We start from the raw sequence: 19,314 nt of genomic DNA on the forward strand, positions 1-19,314 counted from the left end.
TAAGTGGAGGTCATTAGCAAAAGGATTATCTTAATGCATCCCCAAGCATATGCACATCCATCAACTGTTATTAAAGCATCAGTCACACATGTCATATCTGCTTTGTAATGCATTGTAGGTTCACATCGCTTCAGTTATCATTTACATTGTTGCAAAGCAGCGTAATTTAATTGTGCGAGGTGTTAGTACGGTAACTTTAATGAATGCTTCTGGTGTATGTTCATGTGTTTATTTAATTTATCAACATCTCAATATTAATGCTGTGTAAAATAGCAGGAAACATCTGAACACTGTCATGTAGAGAATTTCTCATCTTCAATGTATATTCACTTGTAAATATAAACTGCAGGTGTGTAAATACTCACGAAATAAATGCGTTACCCACAGATTACTGTAAATAATGTCCTTGTGAAAAGTCATGGCTAAATGGTCTTAACTTATTGAGCATAAAATTTTGAACGCAAATGCTCAAAAAAGTTTATAATTTCAGTAACGTGCTTCTCAACACTTCAGACTTTCATTTTAGTTTCTTTTCATTTCAACGTTTACCCTTGCATTTGATATATTTTAAATTATACAGATTATGTTTGCTATATTCTGTGGTTGTGTATTTGTTTTGTGAAATATAATGTCTCATCTTGGGGTCCTTCATATGTGAATATTTGAGGAAATGTAGAGGTAGAGCCTGACGAACTATCAGTCAATAGGTCCGTTGCATTTCTTGTCATCATGACATACAAGCCTGCGTGGTTACGCAGAGAGAGAAAGTGAGATGCAAGAGAAAGGAAGACAGGGAACGTACCTGTGGTTTATTTTCTTGAGAGTCTGTTAATGAGTCCATAGAACAACCTGATAACCCGTTCTCCTTGTCTTTTGGTATAATGTCATAAGTAATCTGGTAGGTGATTTTCTAGAAGGTATTTTAGATTACAGCTGTCTGTAAAATGTTGGGGTAGCCTAATTTATGCCATAGGTCTTGGATTTTATTTTTTACTCTAGAGTTTTGTGAGCGCACGCCGTTTTTAAACCGTTCTTTCAGAGCGAACCTCTAACCTTTGAGTGAGATGCTTTGAAACAAAAAGCCCCAACGGTCTCCGAATTTCGAGTCTATAAACTACTGATAATGCACTGAAATTGTAGGCCTACACGGGAACTGGAAGGTCTTTTGTTCATACAGCACCGTCATTTCTGCAGCCTGTGTGATGAGACAGTAGGGTATTATTCTGAGATAGGTTGTTATATGAAAAACCTAAACACCTGAATGACCATCATAATACCACATATGTTAATAACAGTGATTATGTGTTTGTGTGCGCGCGTACTGGGTCAGTTTGAATTGCGTCGTTTATTTCAATGTGATTCAAAATAACTGCTTGGAATTTTGACCGTGCAGTTTGCAAATTCAAACTAGTAGACAAAATGACGCACCATACGAAGAAGTGGACAGCCAAACACAATGGGCAGACCGTAGATTTAAACGCTACGCTCCACCGAGCGGCCAGCTTGGATTTCTGCTGAGACCCACGCGACTCCACTAATGATCTATGCCCATTGCCGGGCCCCTGCGCCGGTGAAGTAAGGCGATCAAGAGAATCACGGAAAAACGCTGGGAAAATGGAAAAACTTTGACAGATTGTTTTTCGTCTGGACAAATTGAAGTTGCTCCAACGAGTCAGGAGGGGCTAAATGCTTCAGAGGTGGTCACGACTCACGACGCAAACTGGGTCGTCACGTAGTGATTCACATTGGAATCTCTTTGGTGACGTGAAGCAGGCTTAGCATTACAACGACTTTTTTCCCCCTCTTTTTTTTTTTTTTTTTTTTTTTACTACTAGCATTACTAATAGCATTACAATCCCTAGTGGATCCCTGTAGTAAAACTTAGTTAATAACATACCTGAAATTACCAGGACACAGACACTTCGCATCTGCGCAGAAGACGACGTATTAAAAATTATAGAGTATCGAGAATCTCTAGCAGCGGTCTACAGTTGCCACTATTCCTCTCGTCGTTTTCAGACCATGTGGTCTGTGGCAGTCGCTGAGTGTACTCGTTGCATCCACAACTCCTCTGAAACAAAATTTCCTGGGTAGACGCTGCGCGGCGTCTCTGCTGTTTCATACCTGTGGACGCTGGAGACCTGAGAACACTCCAGTGAAGAAGGTGCGACCATCGCTTTATCTGTGTTTGCGCCAAATGCACTGCTGGACTCACAGCTGTTACCGAAGACCCGGCAAGACGTAGTCAGCACCACGACTTAGAACAGCTCCCTTTTCCCCTGGCGCGTTTTTCTGTCTGGATGGGCACTATTTGTCTCCGTCTCCAGTAGCAGTAAACCGCTGGCGACTATTTGCAATGGCATCACAGGGGTTTTGGTCTCTCGGCGGCGAAAATAGTAGTGACAGCAATCAAAGCCTCAGCACGCGTAAGTATCTACAAAAAATGTTAGATTCTGGAAAATAATATTAGCAGTGCATGGAGTACACTACAGAAAGCCGTTTAATTAAAAGGCTAAGCTATGAGACTGACCTACATAGCGTAATACTGCGAATGGTTTTTAATATTTTCAATATTTTGAGCGACATCCTATTCTCTAAATAGGAAATGTACTGTGTGATCCGTACACACTGTGTATGCTCAAGGTTAGCGCTTTAATATGTCGACGACTTTTCTGTGCAGAGACCAGTAGCCTATATTTGAATCCTGTCCATTAATGCTGATTTTGATGACCACTTTTGATGTAAATTAGGCCTGCAAGACAAAGTTCCACGCTTGTGTTTATTTTTTTTTTCATCTGTACTCACATACAATAGCTAGAGCTTGGTGCCAGGCGGCGGCCCAAAAATTCTCGGGAGGCATTGGATCGAAATTATGCGGTAGGTTCTATTAATCAAAATTTAACCTATAAAACTGATTTTCCTCATTTTTACTTCCATTTCTGCGAGTGGAAACATGGAGACAATTATTTAAGTTCAATAACGTACGCCGCACACCTTTAAAACACAGTTAAAATACATTTCTTGCATTTGGACAAAAAAAAGTATTATATTAGGTATGGATTAAATTACCGAAATATTTATGTTTTAGCATTGCTTAACGTGGGAGAGGCTGAGAAACCAGCAGATCAATCCACGAAACAAGATGAAACAACAGCAGAGACTTGTGACTGCAATAAACCATGTAATTGTTCTAAAGCGACGGTCGGTTTTTCGGACCTCTATTCAACAGGTAAATCCCTTCTGTTGTGTGTCATTCAATTTCTCAGACAGTACTTTAAAAAATAAATCAGAGATCATACCGATACCACCTTATCTATCAATATATTTAATGGTATCAAGTCTTTATGTTTTCCTAAAAAGACATTCTTTACATTTCTGTTATCACTGTGATTACCCTTCTCATTCGCTATTTATTTTTGGATTGCAATATTACAATATCTTATAATTATTGTTATCATTTTTATTATTAGTAGTAGTATGTTTCATTGTGTTTGCTGATTGTAACAATGAAAGGTTAATGGAAAAAAACCCCAAATCAAATATGCAACATATATATATATATATATATATATATATATATATATATATATATATATATATATATATATATGTGTGTGTGTGTGTGTGTGTGTGTGTGTGTGTACACACTCACATTGTTTCTCCACGGTGCATTTTATCGTTTTCAGACAATGAGTCAGTGGCCTATTGCTACATACAAGATGAACATGAACATTTTGATACAGTCGCTTCTTAAAATCTGCTCTGTTGTCGCCTCTGCCCATAAATGAAGCAAGATTGTCCTTAGTTTGTCAAGGTTAAATCACAATGCAATTCACGTTTTTAAAGCTGCTTAGAATATAAAGGAATGCTTAATATTATTTTGCAGATCTCTTGCCTGCCCTGGATGGAGACATGAAGACAATGAATTTTCTTCAGGAAGTTGTGGATATTCTGCTGGCATATATAGTGGAGTCTTTTGATAGGTCAACGAAAGTGATTGATTTTCACTATCCAAATGAATTGCTGCAAAGGAACAATTGGGAACTATCAGACGAGCCGGAGACCCTGGATGATATTTTAATAAGCTGCCGAGCCACTTTGAAATACGCTATCAAAACAGGTAACTGATGACTTTTGTATTTGTAGTTCAACATATCGTTTTTAGCATTTTAAATTTAGACGGAATTGAGAGCGTAAGATATGGCAACTGGATTTCAGATTTTATTGTTTGTTCGAATCCAAAATCTAATTATAGCTCTGTGAAAACAAACGAATTTATATTGATTTTTAAAGTCTGTGATAAGGTATGGATTAGCTTAATTTGAAAAGCGAGGGATAGCATAGATTAAGATTTATTTGGCGAAGATGGAACGTTATCAGTCAACATGCAGACATCGCTTCAATAAGCAGCGATGATATCAGTTAACTGGTCAGCATTCACCCCGGCTGAGAAAAATAATGCAATAAAAATCCGTTTAATGAAACGATGTCACTCTGCTGTTTTATGGCATGTAGAGAAATATGGGGACTGATCGCTGCTGTATTTATTGAGTAGTCTATATTGTAGTCGAGATGCCCACAACACTTAGGAACTCGCGCTAAAAATATAGTTCAGTATATTGTGCCCATGGCCCAGATCCAAAAACACACCTCTAAGAAAAAATAAAAAGAATGTAGTATTTACGGCAGTCTCACACCTCATCAGATTAATTTATTTTTTCTGTTTCTTTCAATATTTTGGTTACTTATAGCACACCCCAGGTACTTCAATCAGCTCTCAACCGGATTAGACATGGTTGGTCTGGCAGCAGACTGGCTAACGTCGACTGCCAATACCAATATGTGAGTGTGACTCTTCTTATCATAGAAAGACACAAAGCCTGTGGCGACCATTTCCGTTTCCTGTGTCTGCATATGCATTATGTTTGTGGACCTGCTATCACAGATAACAGGTCCTTGTTCTCAGAAATAATGTAAAAGAGATGAAAATGAAAGCAGCCTTGAATTCAGTCTGGTTTTAATTCCCCCTCCTCCCTAACTCCATCATCACAATCATTTGGGAACAGAAATTTATAATGGAATTACAATCAGTTTAATTCAAGGAAACCAAAAGTTCATTTTATGTGAGCTTGCAGTGATAGATCCCCACCCCCTCCAAAATAAAGGATTCTGTTCTGAATGTCTTCTTAGAAACATGAAGTGTGATGTGTACTGACATTTAGCCAGTGAATCATCATAACAATATTTCATTTAATAGAGGTATAATAACCACTTCTTCTTTTCATAATGTTAGAAATTAATCCATGTGTGAGCTACTGATTGAGAAGACACTTTGACTCTTTGAAACTGGCTGGTCTCAGCCTCAAAGAGACTGTTACCAAAATAATAATAATAACAATAATAATAATAACTAATAACTATTATTATTATTATTATTATCATTATTATTATTATTATTATTATAAGTGGTTCTTCCTTTTACTTTATAGTGTTAATCAAGTTCATCTTGTTCCAAAATATTTTTCCCTATTTTATACTGTTGCTACACCTTCAGTGCTCATTATTTAAAAAAAAAAATCGTGATCCTCTTATCTATAAATGTATTATAGAAGCTATTTTTAGATCACAACCAAACTGACATTTACTTTGCTTGATAACTGGCATTTGGTTTGTAATGATAACACAATTTTATTGAGCTTCATAAGCACAAGAACTGATTTGTACTGTATGTAGATGTCTGGTCAAGTGGTTGTTTTCGTTGATGGACTAAATCCACTGCTAATGTTTTGTTAGGTGTGTCTGATGTGCATCAGTCAGTTTAAGGGGAAAAAAACACTTCACTTAAACCTCAGCCAGCTCTGTCAGTCACAAAGTCTTACGAAACCTTGCAGTATTGCAAAAAAAAAAAAAACTCACTTGAAAACCCAATCTGAATGACGTTTCTGGGCCTTGCTTTTGCGTAACTGAGACATGTGATCTCCTTGCGGATTTCAGGTTCACCTATGAGGTGGCTCCTGTGTTTGTGCTGCTGGAATACGTCACTCTGAAGAAGATGAGGGAGATCATTGGCTGGCAAGACGGCCGTGGGGATGGAATATTCTCGCCGGGTAAGCATGTGACTTTCTCTAAAAAGAAAAAAAAAAAACCTCTCATTTTAACAGCTTGAGCTACTTCCATTCTGGGTTGATTGTTGATCGTAGATTGTCTGAATCTCACCAACAACTAGTGCACGCGACATGAGATGTTTACCTCAAAAACATCTCAAAAGGCCCACATATCGTCGTTTCAATTACTAATCAAGATTTCAAGTCAATTCCAAATTCCAGGAGTTGCGGTGATGTTCACATTTAAAAATTCTTCCACAAAACTGGATATTTTAAGCATTATTTGGCCATTATTGTGTGACCAACCACAGATATAGTGGACACAAATTCAATAGACACTGATCACTGATGCTCTGTCCTCTGCATTGTCTCATTAATATGTAAGACTGATCTTTGTGAATGAGTCAGATGTTTCAGACTGATAAATGTGATAGACTGTTATGGTACTGACAGTCACCATCATGAGGAGAAATAGGGCAGCCTTCCATATCATGCATGAGCTCAGGCAACTAATTGAGTGCAGTCAGGTCTTACACAAAGTGACTGAGGAAGGGGAGGGGGATGCTGTGTTTCCTGTAGGTGGCGCCATTTCCAACATGTACGCCATGTTGCTTGCCCGCTACAAGATGTTTCCCGAAGTGAAGGAGAAAGGGATGTCTTCAATTCCCAAGCTGGTTGCCTTTACATCTGAGCATGTAGGTATTTTCTTTAACACAACGGACATGATTATTTTTTCCCCACACTGTTTTATTTCTGTTTTTTTTCCCCTGGATGAAATGAATAAAGTCAGTGCCTTACTTGACCTTGAGATTTCATTGGAAAGATGAGATGCATGACTTTTACACTTTAATTCAACCGAAATACTGAAATATGAATGCATTAACATATGTGAAGCACATGCTTTAACAGTCTGGGCTTTCAGGAAACTCCATATTTGAATAGTTTTGACATTTAGTATCTTTAGTACGTGGCTGTTCTCTCGCATGTCAGAATACACACTACTAATTTGTCATTTTCTCCCTTATAAAATAGGACCAACGTCTCTTTTTTTAGGTTCAGCAGCACTTCTAGTTTTATTTTCTTCAGGTATGAAATGTCAGTATGTCACTTTCTCAACACCAGAGTTAATGTGATGCTGACATTCAGCTTGGCGTTGCGTGAGGACACTCACTGATATTTACCCTCCAGGCCTCTGCAGACATTTTACAAAGGCTGTGAAAAACCGCCAAAATGTTTGAATAATATCCAAATGTCTCAGCTCCAGAGGAATATTATTACAGTATTATATTGCCCTGATCTGTTATTAATATGAGTCCTGAATGAGGGTTCACTTAATACTTCATTGTTATTGAACAGGATTAATCCATTTTGTCTTTCAGAGCCATTTTTCAATAAAGAAAGGAGCTGCAGCACTCGGAATAGGCACAGAGAGTGTCATCTGTATCAAAGTGGATGAGAGGTAGGTCTGGATCTTTACTCTGAATATTTTATGTGTATGACTCAAATCTAGAAAAAAAAAAAATACAGCATGTCATGATGACAATAGCATATAGCACAAGCAGTAAAATTCTGTTCTCATCTCCGGCAGAGGTAAAATGATACCTTCTGACCTTGAGAGGAGGATAGTTGAAGCCAAGCAAAAGGTAACTTCAAAGTCCAGCCCTACTCTCCTGGAGAACCTGAAAACATTCCAAAGGCTTCAGTTGCATGGGCTATAATCATTTTGCTCGATTCTGTTAGAGTGATTTAAACGATTTGCCATCATTTTGAGGAGACGGATGGTGGCATGGCCTCTCATTGATCTTTCCTCCCTCATCACCACAGGGGTTTGTGCCATTCTTTGTGAGCGCCACCGCTGGCACCACCGTGTACGGTGCCTTTGATCCTCTCATCGCCATCTCTGACATCTGTAAGAAGTACAACATCTGGATGCACGTGGACGTGAGTAATTCTTCTCCTGAGCTCATGTCGTGATTCCATCTTGAATGTGTCACCTATGAGATGCACAGCACAGACTTTTGAAATCCTTCCGAGAATGATCTCAACATTTGGCCGGCTCTCTTCGCAGACCTCTGGCTGTAAATCAATATCTCTCATTTGTCCGGTATCATTAGTGTCTTGAACTTTGATGAATATTGTTGAACCATCGCCAGTGCTTATGATAAAATTTTAAACACATTTCTGTAGTACTTCTTAAAAGATACAGTATTGCTTAAGAAGAGACATCAACTCTTCTCTTTCCAGAAATATGAAGTAGCACCATAAAACTTTTTTTTTGTTTTAGTGGACTCTAAGAAGGTCAAATTTACACTATAAATCATTTCCTTCAATGGACCGGCTTGAACTAATAGTTCCCAATTACTGGCTATTACTCTCATTTAGTCTGGGTGTCTAGCTTTCTAAGGGAAAGGAGATTAATAGAGATAGGTTACCTCATTTGCTGGTGATGGCATAACTCATAGCGTGTGGCATTCCAGCATGAAAAACAGACATATTGTGCCTGTGTGCTGGAGTCTGACAAATGCACTGCATTTGGATCTACTCTCCAGCTTTCCTTTGACCTAAATATACCAAAGCGAATCATTTACCCTCTACCACTGCAGCATATGAGGAAATCTGGAGAGTGTGGCTCACTGTTAGACCTTAGAGCAAAACACAGATGATTTGCCTCTGGCAGACCCAGCTTAACCAAAATATAGTATTTCATTTATCTCCAGTCTAAGAAAAGTTACTCATTCCTAAAAACTTCAGAATAAAATTATCATGAAGTTTCTACAAGGACAAAGGTGATTATGACATATATTAATACTTGTAGAAAGTTTATTTTTGTCATTTATACCAACCAGTGGGCGCTGAAAGGTAAGCAAAGGGACACTGAATTAAATATTGACCTTGACACAAGCAACACAGTGAGAGTTCACTTTGGAACTTGACCTAGTTCAGTGTGGCCTTTGGAGGTGATAGCTACAGATGTGTTATGGTGTTAACCTCTATGTGGCTTTGTGCAGGGTGCCTGGGGAGGAAGTCTTCTTATGTCGAGGAAACACAGATGGAAACTGAATGGAGTTGAAAGGTCAGGCCAGTATGAAATATTGAGAACGTAAAGCATATTTGCAGAGACAGGAAATTTCAATGTGAATCTACCTCTCAGAATTAATTTTTTGTTTTTGATTATCAGTTGACATAACTGTATGGATTTCTAATGAGAGCTGAAGTACCATCAGGTTTTCGTGTCTCTGGCATAAATCAAGATTGTGTGTCTTGTCAAAATATAAATAGATTCCCCTCTGCTGTCACATGATCAGCTTGCATTGTCATAGAAAGCAAAATTAAGAAGGTATATAGAAATAACTTAATAATCTGACTGTGCTTTTCATGTGTATGGGCACTTACAGAGCTAATTCAATGACATGGAATCCTCATAAGATGATGGCTGTACCACTTCAGTGTTCTGCCCTTCTAGTTAGAGAGGAGGTAAGGAGTAAGGCATCTTTCTGAACGGATAATAATTATTCTCAGACAAAGCAAAATAAGAAAAAAAAAATGAGGAGGTATTTTCAGTGTTTTAACAGTCCTGTTTGTGCATACAGGGGCTGATGCAAAGCTGCAACCAGATGCATGCCTGCTACCTGTTCCAGCAAGACAAACACTACGACCTGTCCTATGACACTGGGGATAAAGCCCTGCAGTGTGGACGCCACGTTGACATCTTCAAACTGTGGCTCATGTGGAGAGCAAAGGTACTTTACCGAAATTAGAGGTTTTTTATTATTTTGATTTTGAGGACATAAAAGTGCTTGAAAAGTCTAGAACTTTTTTTTTTTTTTTTTTTTTACAGTTTTCTAACAGTAAAAATGCTTTCCTAGAGGAATCCATGTATTGTTTTAAAATGCTGCCTGTGTAGTATGTCCACTGTTGATTTATTCCTTGAGGCTGAATGTAATTGGCAGGACTTTAAAGGCTTTCACTGACGATTTTTCCTCTAAATAACAAATAGCAGTACTAGGACAAACAGAGAGAAGTGTAATCTGAGCAAACAAACGCATGCCTTTCCCACAACTGATAATGTGATAATGTCATGTGGACTGACAGTTACAATCAGCACATTTCAGCCTGTTGGCAGACGAGGGTCAGAGTCATTGTTTGTTAGCTGGCCAGAATCTACAGTGCTTGGACGCTGGCCTGGGATTGCTCTGTTCTTAGAAAGCATTAATCCCGACAGCTTGAGTTATCCACAAAATCGTATCTATTTATGCTAATTATATTCAACATTTTAAGAACAAATTCACTTTTACTTTCACTTTTTAATCAACCATTGTATGAATGGTGCACATTATGTGGATTCCTTTATTTTTTTGGAGTGGGTCAGGCATCACATTTGTTTGTTGCCTAAGGAAGGCTATGAAACACACTGTGAAAAAAAAAACAGGTCATCTGCTGTCAAAACCAGTGGGACACTGGAGTGTATTAATTGAATCTGCTTCTAACACCACTGAACAAGAGCGTTTTGATCCTGGAGGCTTTCGCCAGCTCCAAATCAAACCAATGAGAATGTCAGAGTTGACTGCTGTATTTACAGCAAAGGGTTTGTGATGTGCAAAATATATTATTGTCTCATAAAATGTAGGACATGGTATTTTAATCCGGGAAGTTTTTGTTCATGGAAATATAATCATTATCAGCATCATTATCACTGATATTTTCATTATGATCTAACGTTCTTCTTCTTCTTCCTCTTCTTCTTCTTCTTCTTCTTCTTCTTCTTCTTCTTTTTCTTCTCCTCAGTTATTCCTGCCTGCTCACAGCATACTAAAATCATCTAAGCCCCCAATGAAGTGAATATGTCAGCACTGTTTCCATTGTTTCTACATCATGCTCCAGAGGCAGCCCAGAGGGCTGGACTCCATGTCATGTCTCTGGTTGTCATGTCTCCGTTGTTAATGACATGTCCCTGTCTCTCCATAGGGCACCATTGGATTTGAGGCTCAAATTGATAAGTGTCTGGAGCTTTCAGAATATCTTTACAACAAGATCAAGGACAGGGAAGGATATGAGATGGTCTTTGATGGAAAGGCAAGTTCTTTCAGTGAAAATATTTGACCTTTGTTTCAGTTCCTTATTGAGCTTTGGTATATACACAGCAGTGTAATGTTTGGAAATCTGAAAGCAACTATTTGTACCATATGCTAATTTAATCTTATTTCACTCATGGGTTGAACAGGCATTTTTTTCAGTGTAGCAGACAGAAGTGTATTGTGGTACTTTGACATGAAATTAAATGTTTTCTCCTTGAAATGAGTTTGTAGTCAAGGCTAATGTGGAGGCTAATTTAAATGCAAATTGTGGCTGTTGCTACCCTGATATCAACATTTGGCCTAGAGTGCCATACGTCACCTGCATTTATATGACTCACTGAAAATGTAGACAGATGTGACACATTTATGCAGAATTTAACAAAACCTTCCAGGTTTTGAATTTTATATCGTACACTTAATATTGTGTTTACATTTTAGTGAGATGAGGCATCATTTTGAATGAAAAATCATAGCTTTGGTCCTGTGTCTGCAATGACTGATGATGTCCCATCTGTGCTTGACCAGAATAATGCTTGATGAGTTGTGTGGATGCAGGCCCCTCCTCTAGCATGGCCTCTAGTGCCAGACAAAAGACATGAGTGGCTTTAATGGACTCTAGTGTGTCTCGATGAGCTACCTGCACACAGAAACATGCTGAGTTTCTTTTGTCTGAGTGTGAATTGCCCTTTTGATTGCGCAGATTACATGCCAGCTACCAAACTGACAGGAACAATTATGCGCATTACATCCCTGCCATTGCAGACCAAGACTGATCACATATTCTGTCACCATTATAATGGATTCTTTGGTGTCCTCTCTCTCCCTCTCTCTCTCTCTCGCTCTCTCCCTCTCTTTTTCTCTCTCTCTCCCGCTCTCTCTCTCACACTCTCTCTCTCTCTCTCTCTCTCTCTCTCTCTGGCTTTGTTTTTTTTTTGTGTGTGCGTGCATGATAATTCATGTGGAGTGCTGGATGGATGTATTTATGCTTGGACTGATTAAACCATTAAGTGGTCTTGCTCTGTGTATCCTTGCAGCCTCAGCATACCAATGTGTGTTTCTGGTACCTTCCTCCGGGTGTCCGCTACCTTGAGGACAAAGTGGAAAAAATGAAGCGCTTACACAAGGTGAGTAACAATACGTAGATAATATTCGTACTGTAACTGATATGGTGAATATATTTTTACCATTAAAACCAAAGAAAAGTCCTGCTTGCAATAGGATGCCGGTTAAAAAAAACATCAGTGACTACAAAAATTAGGTCTATTTGTGTAACCTTGACAATTCAAATTTCAATGAGAAAATCTAAAATGAAAGACATAGTATCCAAGTGCATGGAAAAGGAGGGGCAGCTAGTCATGGCTTCAGTCATTGGATGGTAGATGTTTCTAAAGCAGCCATTCAGAGACACCGATGCCCACAGCAGCGGGAGCTCTCTAATCGGCAATTAGAGGAAACAGATGGCGTTCGTGCCAGCCATACAAAAGGCCCAGTCTCTCTCTCTCTCTCTCTCTCTCTCACACACACACACACACTCACACACACCCCACCCTTTTCCACTGCCTTAAATCCAGAGCTAAATATAGAACAGTCACGCTTTACCTGTTATAGGGGCGACACACACAAACCCGCATTCAGCAAGGGCCTCACGCTTGGTGCTGGGTTCCTACAGATGACAGCCTAATTTGCCGAACATACACTCTGAGAGCAATTGAGGAGTGGAAAAAATAGCAGCTCAATCAGAGAAGTTATATCATTTTCCCTGTCTTGTTTTAGTTATCACTCTTACAAAAATACGGCTAGTGACGGTTGGATGAGCTCTTCTGTGACAATGCTTGGCACCAATAAAGCGAATCCCTTCAATACACGATAATTTATTATTTCTCCGTCGGAGCCTTCACATGCCAATTAGAGAAGAACACCTGCAATACATTATGGGAGGAAAGTGACTGTAATTATTGTGGGATGAGAGGCTTTAGTGGGCCCATTATGGTGGTTAAAGTTCTGTTCTCTCTCTCTCAGATCGACTGTACTAATTATCTGAATCTGACCAATATGAGCAGAAGTAGGGCTGAGTATGGAAGGCGTGGTCATGGCTTAAATAAAACCGTAAAGAATTTTTCCTATTCAGAAAACTTTGATGTATCTGTACAGAGACTTTGTTTAGTGCAGCGCAGACAAAATAGTATATTGTGCGTATTCATTATTTTTGATGGAGCTGTTTCGACATTACTATCAGCATGGTGCTAGAGTATAATGCTTTTGTTCACAACAGTGTTCAAAGGATACTCAAAACACTTTAAGAGACGGAACTAGATATTTTAGTGTCCCAAAGATGCTCTGTAGGTTGTTAGAAGGGGAGTTTCTGTTGCATACATGTAAGACTTTTCTTTGCTCACTCTAAACAAAGTGAGAGACAATCATAGAGGTCTGAAAAAGCTCCTCCATCATCAATGTGTCATTCAGAGCTGACAGGGCATTCAGCTGTAACAGGCAGAGGAGAACTGCACCGTCACTATTACTGGCAGGAACTAATGAATAGTAAAGTGAGGGTGATTGAAATCTCCTAGCATAAATCAGGAAGAAATGATGTTCGTGTTTACTGCTCCATATTCTGCGTGGTGCTGTGCAATGCACAGTGTGGCAAACTGTTTCTGCAGTGTTTCATGGCCATTGTCTAAAGATTATAATCTTGATAAAATGTAAAGATATGTGAGTAATTCTGTGGCATTATTGTAAGATAATTACAGAGTAATAATGCATAATTACAGTATCTATTATAGTGTGGTAGGTATTACAAAAGTCAATTATTGATAAATACATGGCTTTTTATATTAATTCCTGCAAATAGAAACTAAAACTATAAATCATCCAAATAATAATGGAATAATGGAAAAATTCAGTGTGAGACACACTTAGTGATCTGGCCTGTATCCATGATTGTGCTGTCATCCATACACTTGCTATATGTACTTCACAAAATGGAGTCGGCCTCTGCACAGAGCGTAGGAACATTACCTATGTTTAAAAACAGCCCAAAAATAAATTACTTGAACCAGGTGTCAGTGTGTGATAACTTCAGAATTTTGTGAAGCCAGTTGAACTCTTGGCAGTTTCACCGCTGTGAGATTTAGTTGTCACCAGTTCTGTGGTTCACTGCCCGCCAGTGATAGTTGTCTCTGGAAAAGGTCATTAGTACATGCTCAGATAACCCACTCAGAGCACATCACAGATGGAGGTAGGGATGGGCTTGATAAAGAGAATCAGAGAAAGGATCAGAACCATTAGGTACTGTCTCAGATCTGAGAATGGAAAACTAATTGGATTGTATCCTTCCATCCGATACGAGATGTCCAGATCTTGGCCATCAGACCTTTCAAAACATCAACACATTTTCTTATGATTTTAATTCCAGAAACGAAGGACAAATGTTTTTTTGTGTGTGCCAAATTTTTTCACAACAGCAGTAATAACTTCAAGCAGCTATATTCCACTTTACACTGTGACAAAACTCAACTGGTTATTAGAGTTACTGACCCGACAACATGTCTGAGAATGTAACTTTAGAAGCATCATCTTTAGTGTGGGCTTCCTCTACCATACCACAAAAGTATTTCACTCTCTGGTCTCATAGGTGGCCCCTGTGATAAAGGCCAGAATGATGGAGTATGGGACAACCATGGTGAGTTACCAACCGCAGGGAGACAAAGTCAACTTTTTCCGCATGGTCATCTCCAACCCGGCAGCCACATTCGAGGATATCGATTTTCTAATTGAGGAGATTGAGCGACTTGGACAGGACCTATAAGACTTGTAACACCAAAATGTTTTGCATTCGTGTCCCTAAACGAATGAAATGTTTGTTGTGAATGTACTGGTAATTTATTTTTCCTCCTCCAAAGTCTCATATAGATGAATATATTAAAAAAAAAGAAAGTATATAAGTATTGTAGCGTTGTTGTGGACATCTTTGTCCAAAGCCCTGTAAAAGTGTTTTTGTCTGCTACTTCTGTCCACATTAGTGTACTATATATATCTTCATATATAGTAGAGATTACAAAGTTATTCACTCTTATCTAGTGCAATAGGTCACATGCAAAAGTTTTATTAAATCTGTTTGACCTGACATTCTAAGTGCCAGAAAAAAAACATATATATTATTTAAGAAAAAAAAAACATTTTATTAGTGCACCACTGCTTACCTCAAGTCAGATTACTGTTGCCTTTAAAATCACAGGCACTATGAGGAAATTATTTTTAGAAATATGTAGAAACTACAATATCTTGTTTGAAGCCATGCTGGAATATATAGTTAAATTTGGTCAAGAAAGAAAGAAATAAAGAAACAAACAAACAAAGACAGAACATCAGTCCTAATAGTTATATAAATAAGCATGGTTAAAATCATATGTATAATATACAAAAAGAAAAAGAAAACTGGACCATCCACAGAGAGGATTGCAGGTGGAAATATATACCAATGATGCACTTGAGTTCCGTCTTTTAAAGACAGTGGCTCACATCCTTCCATGTTCAGAGGAAGTTGAGAGACGTCTTAGAGCACGTCTTAGAAAGAAACAGATTTATTCATGTATTCATATCAGTTATGTCACGTGTCATAAGAGACTATGATCTGTACATGTAATAGTTGTGAGAATACTCCTCAGTCCAACCTTGACGTACAGATCGTAAGCGGAGGTGCTAAGAGAGACTTTAATCAGGGACACGTAACAAAGTTAAATAAATATAGCTTTGTCTTAATGAAGATTAATTTCTCGTTGAAATCCTAAATCCAGTGGTGAACAATTCTCAAAGAATATCACACTGTCAACCTCAAGTGGTACAGCACTAAAGATTCTAGATTCTAAATTGAAAGCACCATTGTCCAAAAGGAGAAACAGATGGGGGGGGGGGGGTGGACAGTAATGAATATCTAAAATATTAGAGATGTTTGGAAAACTTTTCAGATTTTCTTGTTGTTGGCATAGCTAGCTTCTTCAAGGACCTGTAAAATTTGAATGGTTGTAAGAAGAATGCGAAAAGCACAAGTTTCCCTCTTTATGGTTCATCGTTATATGCTCTTGATCATGATTTGTAAATAGTTGATTAAGCACATATTTGTGTGTATACACCTGTGTATATAAAGCAAGATTCTATTTGTGTGGTAAAATATTATTTTCTTTATTCAATATGTAATAACGTACAAACTACATTCCATTTATTCATAAAGCCTTTTTGTGTATTGAAAATGTTTTAAATGGTATGGTGTACATGATGACTCACTTAATTACGAAGATATATGACTGCAGTATCTGGCTTTAACCATTTTTAATGAAAATGCGTCCTGCATTTTGATAAACTCACTACACAAAATATCTTTCGTTCAATGGATCGTAATATGAAATTCCAGTGATTATGCAAAACTATTTCATAACAAAAGCCTGTGGTCCTCGTGCCCAAGTGATATACTTGACATTATGTGCCAATCTGTGTTTTTTCTGTGTGTGTAACTGTGTTGCCTTAGTATAAATTGCTGGTATTGTCTAGTTCTCCTCAAGGGGAAGTTGTGCACTTTAGATAATGCGTAAGATGACATGTTCAATGGTTGTTCATTGTTTGATGTTTTTTTTTTTGTTTTGTTTTGGGGTTTTTTTTTTTCAAAACTGTGATTTGTTTGAATGTCACGGCTTGAGAGTCCTTCCAAGATGGGAGTTTTAATTTCCAGTGCTTTTACTCGTTCAGTTGCTTCAGTGGTTAAAGTCACTTGTAGAGATGATAGAGCTACCTTATGACCCATTCTCGCCCCAAAAACCAGAGAGCAGGCAAAAATGTTTGACTTGTTTCTGAAAAGAAGTGTTCTTTCTGTCCCCTTTCTAAACTGGAAAGCTTACTGTGACACAAAAACCCTTTGGTTCTTGAATGGAAGCTAACATTGTAAAATCTTTGTGTGGATATAATCCACCGTTTTCTCTCTTCCCCAACCCCCCCCCCCCCCCCCCCCCCCCCGCTGCTGCTGCTGCTGCTGCTGCTGCCAGATCTCGCTCTTTTTGCACGTGCATGCACGCCTTGCCTTCCAAGCTTGTGACATACAATCCCAAATATATAGTTATACCCGGTCTTAGTCTTAGTGAAAAATGAATATATTAGCTTAAATTGTAGTGCTTACCCGCTGGCTTCCTTGCTGTGTGTTTTTGGTATTGCCCCCCCCTAAAGATGGCTGTTCGCTTAGCAAGCATGCGCTGTATGGCTAGAAATCTTCTGCTTTGCAAACTAGTCTCCTTTACCTCAGTCTCTCTTTGTCTGCTACTCTTTCGCTCTCTGAGTCTGCCTCTGCTCCAATAGTAGTTTACTATATGCAGATCCCTAGCATGCCTATGTAGAAGTATCTTAATATATGTTTGTCTCTCTCTGTCTCCCTGTCTCTCTCTTTCTCTCTCTCTCTCTCGTGCTCTCTTCTAAAGCTTTGCCCCTTGTTGCAGCAGTCAGATTTTGGAAGTGCACTATTACTGTTTCATGGCTACCCACTGTATTTATCAGTTCAGTGTTAGAAGAGTGTTTACCATGAGCTCATACTGTGATGTTTAATAACTGATGAAACAGGGTAACAAGGAGCCTGAGGTGATTTTAGTTTTGCTGCTCATACTGGTTAAACGTAAATTTGATTTCTCATATGTCCTGAACTCATGTGAAATTGTGTGTAAAGATGGATGATATATGTGTAAGATGCCAGTCTCTCTTCTCCAAAAATCCTGTTCTCTTGAAATTAATGTTACTTTCCTTGGAAGATACAAATAAACATTCTCGACAAACAAACAAACAAAAAACGACACTGAGTGCAAAATTATTAGCTTGAAAGGCATTGTTTAAACCATTAACATAGAACCTGAAGTTCTATTTTCAATGCAAATTAGAAGAATAACAGTGAAAGACTGTAAAACACAGAATTCACAGATAGGATTCCATGTGCCTGCTATCTCTTCAGCAGCATTGAAAACAGAGTATGACCAACTCAAAACCACAAACCACTACCTTACCAGTCCCAAGTACCTAGACTGAAGTGTCTAAGGCATGGTTGTTATATAAAGCTGAATAAAGCGCTGTTGCATAACTCTACAGAAGTGGTTTAATGAGAGCCACTCTTGTGGACACATCATGCAAAGAACCATACTAACAGCACTGAAAGTCCAGACACAAATCCCCTCTTAAAACGTTTTCTAGTTATTCAGCTCGGTCCTACACACAGTCACAGCAAGACAGTTCCACCCTCTTGGCTGTATTTTAACACATAACACACAATCCAAAACAAAGGACAGGAAGTGCGGTCATCTAGTTATTTCAGTCGTTTCATCAGTAAGTGCAAATGGAAACACTTCAAGTCTACTTATGGTCAAAATATTTGTGGCGTTACCACACAGGAAGCTACATAAAGTGTGGGCAAATCTGGTCCTCTGAGGCATCTTTGTAAGATTCTCCTCCTCATCGCTAAGTTGACGAATTCAAGTAAGCTGTGCTATGTGTCGTCATCATTATTGTGTTTTTGTTTGCTAACACAGAATGTATTTCTTTTTTTTTTTTTTTATTGGTTTACCTTCTTTTAATTTTCTTCAGATGTAGAAATGTAAATAACCATGATTAGGCCCACTAGAAATATATTTTCTCAGACCAGTTATGTTTGGAACTTAGCAACAGTACTATTGTGTGTTTGTTTCGACGACGACAAGTTATTCCCATGAGAGAAAGAAAAAAAAAGCAATGGCATACATTGCCCTACAGGGGTCACTGCTTCTCAAGGAGTCCTGGAAATCATAAGATGTACAAGTAAGGCCAAACTTTTACATCATAACTGAATTTATCTCTTCATTTATCATTTTATTTCTGCGGTGCACTCATCCCCCTAAGTTGCTAGTTTCTCATGCATGGAAAGTTGACACACTGATATACAGGTCTTGTAGGTTTGGAGCAACTACTATGATTAGCACAGCTTTAAAAATGTCACCGAGTGGTAGACTGAAAATGCTCAGTGGAACTAACTCAAAGATGACAGACTAATTCATGAAGTGAAAATATACATTTTGTATATATCAGATAACACTATCACAACCACTACTACTAATTATTAGCTAACTGTTCTCCAGGTG

General features: G+C 38.4%; 1 protein-coding gene across 1 annotated transcript; it reads left to right on the forward strand.

Annotated features, from left to right (window-relative positions):
• Positions 1-2,356: 2,356 nt before the first annotated feature.
• Positions 2,357-14,984, forward strand: gad2 (glutamate decarboxylase 2). The gene is made up of 16 exons (XM_030767529.1): positions 2,357-2,426; positions 2,815-2,877; positions 3,089-3,229; positions 3,887-4,120; positions 4,752-4,842; positions 5,995-6,107; positions 6,684-6,799; positions 7,484-7,563; positions 7,693-7,747; positions 7,929-8,045; positions 9,113-9,177; positions 9,500-9,578; positions 9,695-9,844; positions 11,070-11,177; positions 12,214-12,303; positions 14,811-14,984. Exons 1-16 carry the CDS (start codon positions 2,357-2,359, stop codon positions 14,982-14,984), a joined length of 1,746 nt encoding a protein of 581 aa, XP_030623389.1.
• The last annotated feature ends 4,330 nt before the right edge of the window (positions 14,985-19,314 follow it).

Source organism: Chanos chanos, chromosome 3, assembly GCF_902362185.1.
Source record: "Chanos chanos chromosome 3, fChaCha1.1, whole genome shotgun sequence".
Taxonomy (NCBI): domain Eukaryota; kingdom Metazoa; phylum Chordata; class Actinopteri; order Gonorynchiformes; family Chanidae; genus Chanos; species Chanos chanos.